The sequence below is a fragment of the Crinia signifera genome, chromosome 6 (genome assembly GCF_055691185.1).
Source record: "Crinia signifera chromosome 6, ASM5569118v1, whole genome shotgun sequence".
In the NCBI taxonomy this organism is placed as follows: Eukaryota; Metazoa; Chordata; class Amphibia; order Anura; family Myobatrachidae; genus Crinia; species Crinia signifera.
The window spans coordinates 109,371,288-109,385,623 of record NC_139222.1 but is presented as its reverse complement, the minus strand read 5'-3'; the positions used below and the strand labels follow the sequence as shown (position 1 = coordinate 109,385,623).

At 47.3% G+C, this 14,336-nt stretch overlaps 1 protein-coding gene across 1 annotated transcript in view; it reads right to left on the bottom strand.

The window, feature by feature from the left end:
* The window catches only part of RBBP8NL (RBBP8 N-terminal like), a 63,952-nt gene that overhangs the window by 12,235 nt on the left and 37,381 nt on the right, over positions 1–14,336 (bottom strand). Inside the window, exons 6-8 of the mRNA XM_083150078.1 lie at positions 5,258–5,415; positions 3,667–3,700; positions 1,115–1,250 (exon numbers count right to left, since the gene is read on the bottom strand). Of these exons, the coding sequence (XP_083006204.1) occupies positions 1,115–1,250; positions 3,667–3,700; positions 5,258–5,415 (328 nt within the window). The remainder of the gene's footprint in view (positions 1–1,114; positions 1,251–3,666; positions 3,701–5,257; positions 5,416–14,336) is intronic.

Genomic DNA, 14,336 nt, shown 5'->3' with positions numbered 1-14,336 from the left:
GTTGTGTGTCTTAGGATAGGTTAATAGGTTGCTCAGTTAATTGCACCGTGTCTACTCGTTTTGTACCCTCTCTATGGTGGTATGTCGCAGGCGTCTAATTTCTTTGATGATGCCTCTCTCAGTGAAGCTGAGAATGTGCATGTAAGCATCACTGATGATGAGGTAGATAGAGTACTTTTTGATCAAACGGATTTTGAGGAATTGCCAGCTGAGACCCCTAGTGACCTCTTCTTCAAATTAAATCGCCTCAAAAGACGGGAGGTGGATTTGGCCCTGCATGGGCAATTTTTGAGTGAATACTATCGGAAGAAGAGGATCCCTAGGGGGTTCAGAATTAATAATGTGCCCACCATAGGCCGAAAAAGTTCAGCATTCTGCATCAAATGGTGCGGGGTGCTGAACAAATGTTCTTCTGATTTAATGGTCCTTGTAATAGAGGAAGTGGGAAATGAGTTAAAGAAAATTAAAAGTGACATCAAGGAATTTGAAAAAACGTTTAACCCTACATTGGTTAAGGACAAATCAGGCGACTGGCTAAAAAAACTCCAGGAACAGATAGATAAGTATCGAGGTGATCTATTAGCATTTAAGAGAAAGAAGTGGGATACCGTTGAGATAGACTATCAGAAACATTCAGTCTATCGGTGGTTGAGTGGGGAGTCTTTTGACAATCGCCGCAGATTTAGACCCCATTTTAGAACAGGCTACCAGGGCCCCCGTGGGTCAGACTCATCCCCAGACTCTGACGCCTCCGCTAACCGACCCCCACTTGATCATACATCGTCCTCCACTTTTTTAGGGAGAGAACCCAGACCAAGAAGGGTAAAAGATCAAGGAGCAGGAGGTTACACCCGCGGAGGGGGAGATACAAGAGGCGGCAGATGGGGCAAGAACAGGAGAAATTGATATTCAACTTATCAGATCATATATTAACAGCGCCTGAGGAGTCCTTACTAATGAAGGGCTTAAGTTTCATTCCCACGTGTAAATTTGACACCTTTGACTGGTCCATTAATCATTACAAAATGGGGCGCAAGTTGCGCTTAAAAGAATTTTTTTCCAATAAAGCTGATCAGGGATCCTCGGCACCTATTTTTATGTCAAAACCTAGTACCTTTGACCCACCCTCTGTGAATCCCAGCTTAAAAACTTTTTTGAAAGTGGTAGATAGCGAAGTCAAGGGGAAACATCCACAGGATTGTAGAACATTTGACAACTTGACGAGAGAAGAACGCAATGCTCTGAGAGACCTGAAAGGTAATAAATCCTTGGTTATTAGGAGTGCGGACAAAGGGGGGGCGGTGGTACTGCAGAACTTTTCTGACTATGACCGTGAGGTCAGAAGGCAGTTGGGGGACACTGATACCTACCGCCCGATACCATCTAACCCCATGAGTATGATCAAAAAACAGATTGATGTGATCTTGTCGTATGCCCGCAACATGGGTTGGATTGATGATACTGTGTTCAAGTTGCTACAGGTGGAACACCCTAGATGTCCGATCTTTTACACTTTGCCTAAGGTGCATAAGTCGCTTGAGGCTCCTCCAGGGAGACCTATAATTTCTGCATGTGGCTCATTATTACAACCGTTGGCCCAGTTTGTAGACCATTTCCTGCAGCCAAGTGTGCAGGCAGGCAACAGTTATATTAAAGATACCAGCCACTTCCTGGAGGGCCTCAGCGACTTATGTGACCTTCCTGAGGATTGCATTTTAGCGTCTATGGATGTTTCATCACTGTACACGGTGATTCCGCATGAAGGTGGAATACAAGCTGTACGTGAGGCCTTGGCTATAGGACCGTATGAGGGACCTCCTGTGGAGTTCATATGTCAATTGATCGAACTGGTTCTGACTAAGAATCATTTTTTGTACCATGGCGGTTACTATATGCAGATATCAGGAACCGCCATGGGTTCTAATTTTGCGCCGGGGTTCGCCAACCTTTATATGGCGGCCTACGAGACGGTGCATATTCTGGGTAGACACGGTGCAAACATCCTTTATTTTAAAAGATTCATCGATGATCTGTTTTTAATTTGGAGAGGCACTATTGAGTCCTTCCACTGCATGGTGCAGCAATTAAATGAATTGGACAGTCCCATCCGGTTTACAGCAGTTGCTGACCGGGACAGTATGAACTTCCTGGATGTGACTGTACTGAGGAGAGGTACTCATCTGGAGTACACACTTTTCCGTAAACCGACAGATCGGAACACACTTCTGTGGTCATCAAGTCATCACCCTGATAGGTTAAAATCAAAACTGCCCATATCGCAACTGCTGCGGGTGTATAGAAACAACTCCGAACCAGAGGCAGCTGAACAACAAATAAAGGAATGTTGTGAGAGATTTCGGGTACGAGGATATCTTGAAAGAGATACAGAGTAGCCTCAGAAGGGCAAGAGAGATTCACACTTCACCCAACCTGAAGAAAAAGTGCAACTCCAAACGCATGACAGTGGTGATGAAATGCGACACCAGGCTGAAAACCATGGAGAGATCCATTAAAAACAACTGGCGTATTTTGGGCACTGATCAGGTGTTCAAAGGAATTACTGAAGCACCCCCTTTGATTGCAGCACGTCGCGGGCAAAATTTGAAAGATCTATTATTGCGGCCTGATGTCACTCCAAGCCCGTCGACTGATAAGAGATGGCTGCTGACCAGAAAAGGTTGCTTCCGTTGCACAAGTTGCATTACGTGCCATGGACTCATCAGTGGTTCATCCTTTCACCATCCCCATACGGGCCAAAAGATCGCTCTCCAGCATCATTTGACATGCACTATGGATCATGTGGTCTATTTTCTACGCTGCCCCTGCGGCCTCCTCTACGTGGGGAAAACGATACGAACATTTCGCGAGCGCATGAACCAGCACCGGTCGTCAATTCGTTTGGCGTATGCCCACCAGTTCACTGATAAACCGGTGGCGGCGCACTTCTTGAAGTATAAACATCAGATTTCTTCATTAAGTTATATGATCATTGATTGGGTCCCCCCGTTGTTAAGAGGTGGAGATCGGGGGTTGATCCTACTCAGGAAGGAGGTGAAATGGATCCATAGGCTCGACACGGTGGCCCCTAGGGGCCTTAACGAGAATAATTCTTTGTCTGTTTTCTTGTGAAGTGGTTCTGGTAATTTCTGGATGGTCTGAGCAACCTTAGTGACAGTGTCCTTTGTACTTTTGTCTTTTTCATGTACAATGTATATATTTTTTTGTTATATTTTGTATTATTATTTTTGTACTTTACATTTTACCACTAGGTGGCAGTATATTGTGTGTGCTTTGTATAGTCCGCTCAGGCAGTAACAGTACGCAGTTGGCACCCTCGTTGTAATACTATTGCTGACTACTTGTGTAGGGCTGCGCTAGTTAGATTAGGCAGTTCATCGTTTTTTTCTGATTAATATGGTATACATGGATCTTATAATGCCCCGTTGGGAGCGCAATGGAACGCAAGCTTCCTAGCTGTGCGTTCCATGCGCAGGAAGTGACGCTACGCTACTGTACAGGGACGTGGATGGAGCGCACGCTTCCTGGCTGTGCGCTCCACGCACGGGAAGTGATGCGTTAATGACGCACTTCCGGGTACGGCGCTATGCGCTGGTGTTGTGGATGATGTGTGGAAACTTGCCCAGGTGTGCGGCGCTTCCTATTTACCTGCGTGGCAGGCGAGAAGTTTGGCGCCTGTTACCTGTAAGGTATGGAGAAATGTTAAGGTAATAGCTTTGTGTTAAGCATATGTTCCAGGGCTGATCCTGGTTTTTGTACATGCTGTGGGGGAGTGTGCTGCTGCCTGTGGGGTGGATATAAGGCACACATGATGTCCTGTGGGTTATGCACTTTAGGAGGAGATAGTGGGGGCCTTGACAAAGGTCTGATTGGCAGACCGAAACGTTGGCCCTAGGCCCACTGTCATGCACTTTGCACTTTATCTGATGTGGTGATATGGAATAAAATTTCTTTGGAAGAAAGACCGGTGAGTGTCCTCATCTCTGTGGCTGTATTGGAGAACTGGACTTGTCTGGGACCCCTGAGCTGACACCCCGGCAGTTGCCACTATTTGGAGGAGAGTGTGGTCCTTACCCTTGCTTCACTGAACGCCTGGATCACCATACATATGGACATTATTTGTAAATTCTAGGCGCCACACCACAGTTGTGTATATATATATATATATATATATATATATATATATATATATATATACACAATTGTGGTGTGGCGCCTAGAATTTACAAATAATGTCCATATATATGGTGATCCAGGCGTTCAGTGAAGCAAATCAGGAAAGTTCATCCAAAAACTTGTTTATTTTAGTCCTTCAAGTTGTCACAGGCAAAACAATATGCAAATGTTTCAACGCGTTTCGTCTATAGTGACTTCATCAGGGGTACAACGTAAAAATCTTCCTAGAAAGAATTATCGCTCCAAGTAATTCTAGAAGAGAAAGATATCTCGTCCTTCTATGGATCTCATATATCACGCCTCTACTTGACTCATAGAAGCTGGATTTATGTGATATCTGCTAATACACATGTGGATACAAAACCAATATGGGTTTTTGGATGAACTTTCCTGGTTTGCTTCACTGAACGTCTCGATCACCATATATATGGACATTATTTGTATCGGTCGCTGTTGACACTTAGTTCCCCACTAGTAGGAACTAACACTTCCAAAACACACCCACAATAGTGTCTTCAGCGCCCTAGCTTTGTGATGTCTTCTACAATAATTCAATAAAATGAATAAATCATATAATAAATGAATAAATGATACACTTGTAGCTTCTTTTTTTGAAGAATAATTTTCTTTTATTTTCAAGAGCTATAGATCAGGGTTCTGATCTAAAGCTCTTGCAAAGAAAATAAAATTTGCATTGTGATTATTAACAAATTGTGTGATATTGAATGTCCACGTATTTTATCACTTTTTAACATTTATTATTAATTCTTTATGGAATTTATGGAAAATATATTGTAAAGGATACCGTTCTCACTATATTTTTTTCTCAGCCTGCGCTGGTACACCACCTTGTTCTTTCGCCTGTACTAATTTGGGACCTGACAACCCCAGTACCAGCTGCAGCTAGTAGCGCACCGATCAAATTCTCACTAAATATTCACATTCCACTGGCGAATCGCCAGCATATGAGAGATACAATATGAGATATGAGAAAACTATGAGAGATAGCAGGCGAAGGTTATTATAATTCACATTGATGCAGGATAGGTAAAGCGTGACTGACCTTCTGGCATCTGATGGCTGGCCGCATTTTCTGGGGTGTCTCTATCTTTGCATGGTTTGTCTGTGTTGTTTTTCTGATTTGCATGGGAGATTACAGGGTGCTGTCCATCTGAACTGGACTTATTCTCAGGCGTGTTACTTCTGGATCTATTTCTCTCACTACAGAGTAAAATACAAAGTAACTCAAACTTTATTTAAATTTATAAAGGGCAAGTGCACACAATTGTGTATATAGGGCCCTATTCAGACCTGATCACTGGGCTGTGAGTTTTTCAAGCCCAGCGATCAGGTAAACACCACCCCGTGCCACCCCGCACAAGCGAATTCCCGTCCATGTGCACAGCTGCAAATTAATTTTACCTTCTGATCACACCACCGTGTAAGCCAGTACTTCCTCAGCGCTATGAGGGCCGTGGGGAGAAGAAGGCCGCTGATGATGTCAGTGGCCCTCCCTCCCAACAGCCAGGGAATGCCTGCATTTATGGGGCACTCCCAGGAAATGCTGGGTTACCACCCCCAAAAGGGCAGCAGGGTGTCAATCACCCCGCAAGCAGCCAACGATAGCTAGTCATCACTGGCTGCCTTCACACGGGCAGCTCGCGCATGCACACAGCATACCAGGCATATGCGTGGTCATACGATTATCGGCAGGGCAGCAAATTCACTGCCCTGCATTAAGATCCCATAGTATTTTTGTGTAACAAACTTCATCTAAGTCAGTCAAATTTATTTTCTGTTGAACAGAGAAGCTCATTTATAAACCAAAAGAAACATAAGCACACGCCTCTTCTTTCTTCAGTGTGAACCTCACTAAAACATTATACTTTCAATTTTTTTAATCAGAAAAAACTGCAAATGATAGAATGGTCATTTCTACTATTCTACATATGTAAAAACAATTTTACATATATATCACAACAATTTTACATACAGAAACATATCTTCACAATTAAACAATCATTTTGTATTTTTAGCATAAAATTAGATCCTTCATACAAAGCTAATCTTAACAACTATTAAGCATGTACTTAAGAACAACTTTGTATATTCTATCAATATATATGTATATTTTATTTATTTATATATTTATTTATTATATATTTATATCATTTGTATATTTTTTATTATTTACGCCTTTATAAATATTTTTAAGTGAGTTGATTAATTCAGTGTAGCATCACTTGGCTTGGCCCTTCTGGTTATATATCTTTATATCTCTATCTATCTATCTATCTATCTATCTATCTATCTATCTATCTATCTATCTATCTATCTATCTATCTATCTATCTATCTATCTATCTATCTATCTATCGATAGATATAGATAGAGAGATAAATATATATATATATATATATATATATATATATATATATATATATATATGTATCATTATATAGAAAAGCAGTGTGACCTGGCACTGTGCAAATCCAATATATCTGGGTCTGGTGCCCTCACATTCAAATACAGGAGGGTATACAGCACAACAAGCATGGCACTCAGGACAACTAGTAAAAGATCACAGAGACACTGATGACCTCAGCGTTTTATCAGAAGAAGCGGCACTCAGTGTTTCAATACATCATTTTATCAAGCACTTGATGTATTGAAACATTGCATGTTATTGCATAAATTACCATTGAATGGATTATTTTGGAGTGCCGCTTACCTGTATCTGTTCCCTGTATTATCTATTTGATGCGGGCACCCACCATCGCCATGTACTAAGAGGCTGTGCCAGACATCCCAGGTTCTTTATATATATATCTCTTTAATAATTTATGAGAATATTTTTATTCATAGCAGAAAAAGGGATTTTTGTAAGAACTTACCGTTCGAATCCCTTTCTCTGATATGGTCCTGGTGACACAGCTTCACATTGGGATGTAGGAGGGTCCACAGGAGCCAGGCACCTATCCTAAAGCTTTTGGAGGGTAGGCTCCTCCCCTACTGCATCCCAGATTCCTCAGTTCAATCTTTCAAAGCCACTGGAATACATTAACTCAGTACAAACACCTGCACATATTATATGCACAATTTTAAATTTAACTTTTCAACCAATTATAACATGAAACATCCTAACACTGGCATACTTACTGAGCGTAAGGGAGGGATCGCTGTGTCACCAGGACCATATCAGAGAAAGGGATTCGAACGGTAAGTTCTTACAAAAATCCATTTTTCTCTTTCAATGGTCCTGGTGACACAGCTTCACATTGGGACGTTCCAGAGCCGGTCCTTTGGGTGGGTACGCTCAGGTCTGCAGTTCTCATACTGCCCGCCCGAATGATGCGTCCACCGACGCGAACTCATGGAACCTATCAAATTTGGCAAAAGTATGAACAGATGACCAAGTGGCAGCCCTGCAAAACTGCTCAGCTGCTGCCCCATGTCGAACCGCCCGAGAAGGTGGCGACTGATCTGGTGGTATGCGCATTAATCCTGGCTGGCACAGGCCTACCAACTTTAGTATATGCAAACGCTATAACAGAGCGCAACCAGCTAGCAATGGTCTGCTTAGAAGCAGGCCAACCATTATTATGTACATCATACAAAACTAGCAGAGTATCAGTCTTCCTGACACTCTTTCCTCTGTCCACATAAATGCGCAAGGCGCGCACAACATCCAAATTCCTCAATTTGCCCCTTTTCCTTGAACCCTCTGGGGTTGAAACACAGGCAGAACTATCTCCTGATTTAGATTAAAAGCAGAGAGTACTTTTAGTAAAATCTTTTGGGGTACTGTCCGAAAGACAGCCCTATCATCATGATATATAAGGGAGGGAGACTTGCAGGACAGAGCTCCCAACTCCGATACTCTCTTTGCTGACGCCACCGCCAACAAAAATACCAGTTTCCCTGTAAGGAATATAAAGTCAGCCGACCTTAACGACTCAAAAGGCGCCTTTTGAAGGTACTCCAGAACCAGATATAATTCCCATGGCGCTACTGGTTGCTTGTAGGGAGGTTTCAATCGAGAAACCCCCTGCAGGAAGGTCTGCACTTCCGCTTTTAACGCAATCCTTCTTCAGAAAGAAATTGACAAGGTCGAGATATGTACTTTGAGTGACTGACGGCCTAACCCAGAGGAAAGGCCATCCTGTAATAAACTCCAACAATTTAGCCATTTTAAATCGCGATGTGTGTGACTTCTGTCTTTCACACCATCGAATATAGGTCTTCCAGGCCCTATAATAATTTACAGAAGACACTGACTTTCTGGCTTTACTCATTGCGTTAACCACCGCCTCTGAAAATCCTATATTCCTCAAAATGGCGTTTTCAACAGCCAGGCCGTCAAAATTAATCGAGCTGAATCCAGCTGGTTGAACGGTCCTTGTTTTAGAAGGTCTGACCTCAGAAGTAGACGCCACGAGTCCACAGAGAATCTCTGAAGCCTCGAGTACCAGGACCTCCTTGGCCAATCTGGGGCCACTACAATTACTGGAATTGTCTGGGCCTGTATCGTTTTCAACCCTCTAGCCAGCATTGGAACTGGCGGAAAATCATAAAGAAGATTCCCCTCCCAGGGGATAGTCATGGCATCCACTGCTTCTGCCAGTGGATCCCACGTCCTGTCATAAAACCTAGGTACCTGATGGTTGAACCTGTATGCCATCAGGTCCCTATCCGGGGTTCTCCACCTCATTGTAATCTAGTGGAATACTTGTGGATTCAGCCTCCATTTCCCTTCCATCAGTTCCTCCCTGCTCAGGAAGTCGGCCTCTATATTCTCCACTCCTGGTATGAATATTGCTGATAATGCTAGAACATTCTGTTCCGCCCACAAGAAGATTCGGGACACCTCCCACATGGCCAGTTTGCTGCGTGTGCCTCCCTGGTGATTCAGATACGCCACAGCTGTGACGTTGTCGGTCTGAATGCCTAAAAGGGAGCCCTTGTAATCTTTTCTCCCGCCAGAGAAAACCTCTTCCACACAGCCCTCAGTTCCACGATGTTGATCGGTAAGGCAGACTCCTCTAAAGTCCACAAGCCCTGCAGACGCAGGCCACGACTACTGCCCCTCAGCCTCTGAGACTGGCGTCGGTAGTGACTACCAGCCAGCTCCAGGACTGCAGGGACCGACCCCACCGAAGGGAATCCACCTCCATCCACCATTTTAGGAAGGATCAAGTTTCTGAAAACAACACCATTTGTTCTGACATCATGGTCTGAGTATTCCCTGACCAGCCTGTCAGAATGTTCCACTGGGACACTCTAGAGTGGAACCTGGCGAACTGTAACGTCTCGAAAGACGCCACCATCTTCCCCAGCAGTTTGAGGCACCTCCATACTGCTGTGCTCTGAGACCCTGGCCTTTGCCTCTGGTAGAAACACCCGATGCAACTGGGTATCCAAAACAATCCCCAAGAATTGGAGTCTCTGTGACGGCACCGATTGAGACTTTTGTAAATTTAAAAGCCAGCCGTGAATCTGCGAAACCTGATGGTTTCTGCCAAGTGACTCTTCAACTTGTCTGCTGACTCCGCTTTAACCCGCAGGTCGTCCAAAAATGGAATCACCATGATTTCCCTCAGTCGAAGCACAGCCGCCATTTCTGACATTATTTTGGTGAATACCCTTGACGCTGTGGCCAGACCGAAGGGCAACGCCTGTAATTGCAGGAGAAGGTATCCTATTGCACACCCCAATAGAGCCTGATATTCTGGGTGGATAGGAACCTGCAAGTATGCGTCCTGGACCTCCATGGACGCTAAAAATTCTCCCTGGTCCAGGCTTAGCAGCACAGACCGTAGAGACTCTATTTTGAAATGGTCTACCCACAATTGGATATTAATGCCTTTAAGTTTAGGGTCAGCTGAAAGACCCGTTTGGTTTGGGCACCAAACACAGAGTGACATAAAAGCCTTTTTTCCACTCCGCTCTGGGGACCGGGACTACCACACCCTTCTCTAAAAGAGAATGAGCCGCTCCCAAGAGAGCTGTACGGAGCTGAGCCTCCTTTGGTAGTGGTGTAGGAATGAACCTTCTTGGTGGAAGAACTTTGAAGGAATCTTTTAACCCTGGGTTATATTTCTAACCCAAGAGTTCCGGTCTAACAGTGCCCCTGCGTCTTTGAACAGTGACAGACGTCCCCCCTCCTTAATCACCGCCGGGCAAAACCCCTGGCAGTCATGCGGAGGATTTGTCCTCTCCTTTGGTTTCTTATAAAAGGAACCAAATTTTGACTTTGGGGCCTTGCCCCTGGAGGACTGAGACTATCCCTTAAAAGACTGTCCTCAAAAGGACGCACCTCCTCTAGGGGAGGGCCGAAAGGATGGCCTGAAAGCAGAAAACCTTGATGTCTGCTTGGCTGCAGGGGTAGGCAGGAAAGTGCTTTTTTCCACCTGTGGCCTGCTGTTAGGAGAAGGGGACCCCTGCCGGACCCTAACTCCGTTGCCTCAGACAGGAGTCGGCAGCTGTGTGCAGAGCTAGGCTTCGCCTGGGCCCGTCTCGGCTGGGGAGCGAGTTAGGCCCGCTCCGCTCCGCTACAGGCAGGTCTTAAGGGTGGACAACACCTGCTGCCGAGGCCAGGAGAGCGCAAGGGGATAACCTAACTAACCCTGAGATGGCAAGGGACCCTAATCCCACTGAGAACAATGGCTCAACTACGGGCGTAACAATACGCAAAGGTGTACCATAAATCCAAAGCAAGTGTAACAATACACAGAGGTGTCTCAGTATAACCAAAAGCACAGTAAAGGAGGTTTGGGGGAATACCCCACTTATCTGTGCGCAGCAGGACAGGTCAGCTGGAACCAAGGAAGGACAGGAGACTGCACACCGACACCGGAATGGCTGGATACTGGATACAGACACTGGGAACAATCTGGAAGCTGCACACGGACACACAGATGGGCTAGATACTGGATGCGGACACTTGGAACAAACTGGAAGCTGCACATGGACACACAGATGGGCTAGATACTGGATGCGGACACTAGGAACAAACTGGAAGCTGCACATGGACACGAGGATAGGCTGGATACTGGACACGGACTCAGGAACAGGATGGGAGCACAGGAACACTTCTAGCAAAGACTGAAGCTATAACCGGCAGGAAGTAATAGATGAGGAAGGTTTATATAGTGAACACCAGGAAGTGATCAACACACATAGCCTGCAGGTGAGCATAGCAAGCTAGCAGTTGATGAGAACACCTGAGCCCTAATCACACACCCACACAGACAGAGTGAGCTGCAATGGCCCAGGCTGACCACCGGAGGTCACCAACAAGCAAATACCAACACAGACAGGAAAATACACAGGGAGCCAACACACAGGGGAATGCGTGAATCTGCGCATAACACCGATCCGCTGGAGGCGGATCGTAACAGTATCCCCCCCTAAAAAAGGTGGACTCCGGACACCTTAGTAGGATACGACAAAGACAGAACAGAGCTAATGTCTCCGATGAGACTTCTTCTTCTTCTTCTTCTTCTTTGGTAAATTGGTACAGGAAGCCGTCCCTGGTTTACAATAGGCTTCTTCGAAGACCACAGGGCCTTTATATACCGGATAACCATCAATCTCCGAATCAGAATCAGATACAGACTCAAGCCTAGACCTCAGTACTCTAGAAGCTAACATTTCAGGGGTATATCTGTTAGACGGAGTCAAGAAAGCACACCCCGCGGTAATAGCTAAGGGCTGGGCTTTCCACGCTGAATGACATGAGTTGTTCACGGGGGTAACATCACCAACGATCTCACTTGAGGTTGTGGCTATAGGGACCCCCCTTGAGGATATGGCCTTATGAGCAGATCTTTTGGCTGAATCTCCCAAATCCGAAGAAGGTTCTGCCGGCCAGGAGGTCGACCCAGAGACATCTGAATCAACCTTATTGGGGCCAAATCTTTCTAATACAGCATCCTTAAATGCTGAGAAGTTCTTTAACAAGGGATCCTCAGACTGAACCAATTTGGACGCCCATCTGAAAGGCACACCTCTGAAGGAATATATTAGATATAACACCAAATTGTCAGGAGTGATGCCTAAAAACGGTCTGGACTCCATGATGATGACATAATGTTCTAATAATGCAACAAATTGGGCTAAGTCCCCATCAAAGACTATAGAGGTAGAAATATTATCCAAGACATCAGACATTTCACTCTCTGTTACCTGACTGGACTGCATATCTGGGACTATGGCCTGTGGGGCTGAGACTTTAAAGTCTGATGGTCCTTCTCGTGTGGCAGCACTAAGATGAGTCTCTGGCTGAACAATACAGTGATGCATTTCTGACTGGGCAGCACAATGGTGAATCTCCGGCTGAGCAGCCCTAGGGTGAAACTCTGGCTGCGCAACACTGTGAAGTGCTTCTAAGTGAGCAGCACGATAATGAGTCTCTGGCTGATCCGCACCATGGAGAAACTCTGGCTGTGCAGTGCTACGAAATACTTCGGAATGAGCGGCACGATAGTGAGACTCTGGCTGAACAGCACAAGGTAGACCAACAGCTGTTCTCTCGAAGCCACCGGCAAGGCTGGAACTTAGCTGAGAAGCAGGACAATCAGGATTCCTCTGAGAGATGGGGCAGACAGAGTCCCCTTCTGGGGCAACAGAACAGACAGGGTCCCCTTCTGGGGTAACAGGACAGACAAAGTCCCCTTCTGGGGCAACAGGACAGACAAAGTCCCCTTCTGGGGCAACAGGACAGACAGAGTCCTCTTCTGGGGCGACAAGACAGACAGAGTCCCCTTCTGGGGCGACAGGACAGACAGAGTCCCCTTTTGGGGCGACAAGACAGACAGAGTCCCCTTTTGGGGCGACAAGACAGACAGAGTCCCCTTTTGGGGCGACACAGGCTTGAACCCCCTCTGGGGTGACACAGGCTTGAACCCCCTCTGGGGTGACACAGGCTTGAACCCCCTCTGGGGCGACACAGGCCTGAACCCCCTCTGGGGCGACACAGGCCTGAACCCCCTCTGGGGCGACACAGGCTTGAACCCCTTCTGGGGCGACACCAACTTGAACCCCTTCTGGGGCAACACCAACTTGAACCCCTGCTGGGGCTGCAGCCTCCGGGCCCCCACTCGGGGCTGCGGCCTCCGGGCCCCCACTCGGGGCTGCGGCCTCCGGGCCCCCACTCGGGGCTGCGGCCTCCGGGCCCCCACTCGGGGCTGCGGCCTCCGGGCCCCCACTCGGGGCTGCGGCCTCCGGGCCCCCACTTGGGGCTGCGGCCTCCGGGCCCCCACTCGGGGCTGCGGCCTCCGGGCCCCCACTCGGGGCTGCGGCCTCCGGGCCCCCACTCGGGGCTGCGGCCTCCGGGCCCCCGGCATCTGACCGGCTCGGCGGGCCCCCGGCCTCTGACCGGCTCGGCGGGCCCCCGGCCTCTGACCGGCTCGGCGGGCCCCCGGCCTCTGACCGGCTCGGCGGGCCCCCGGCCTCTGACCGGCTCGGCGGGCCCCCGGCATCTGACCGGCTCGGCGGGCCCCCGGCATCAGACCGGCTCGGCGGGCCCCCGGCATCAGACCGGCACGGCGGGCCCCCGGCATCAGGCTCGCTCGGCGGGCCCCCGGCATCTGACTGGTACGGCGGGCCCCCGGCACATGACTCAACCACCTGGGCTTTCCCTTCAAGGGTTTGCAACTCTGACTCCCTGGTCATTAAAACATCAGCACTGGGACCAGTAGAAAAAGGCAGAGTGCTTTTACTGGGAGACTCGGCAGAGAGCTCCTCTGCCACAGTGGAGACAGGCTTAGATCTGACAACCTGCTCAGACCTGGCCAGAGGAGATACCCTGTCGGCACCACCGGAATTACGCAAGCCACACGTCTGCAAGAAGTGGCCAGAATCTCCACAGTATAAGCATAGATTAAGGTTTCTACGCCGCTGACGCTCCTCTAACGGAAGCTTCGGCCGTAGATAACTTCTATGCTTTACCTGACCCTCTGGGTCTGAGGACTTGCTGCCTAATACTTCTGTAGGCAGGGCCTCATTAGGGGTTGAACGAACCCCAGTGACCTCTGGGAGGACCAGAAAAATATCAGTGATGAGTCTTTGCAGCTGCAGAAGAGACTGCTGCAAAATCTCCCACTGTCCAGGTTTTACGGCATTGAATGCCAAATTTAGAGC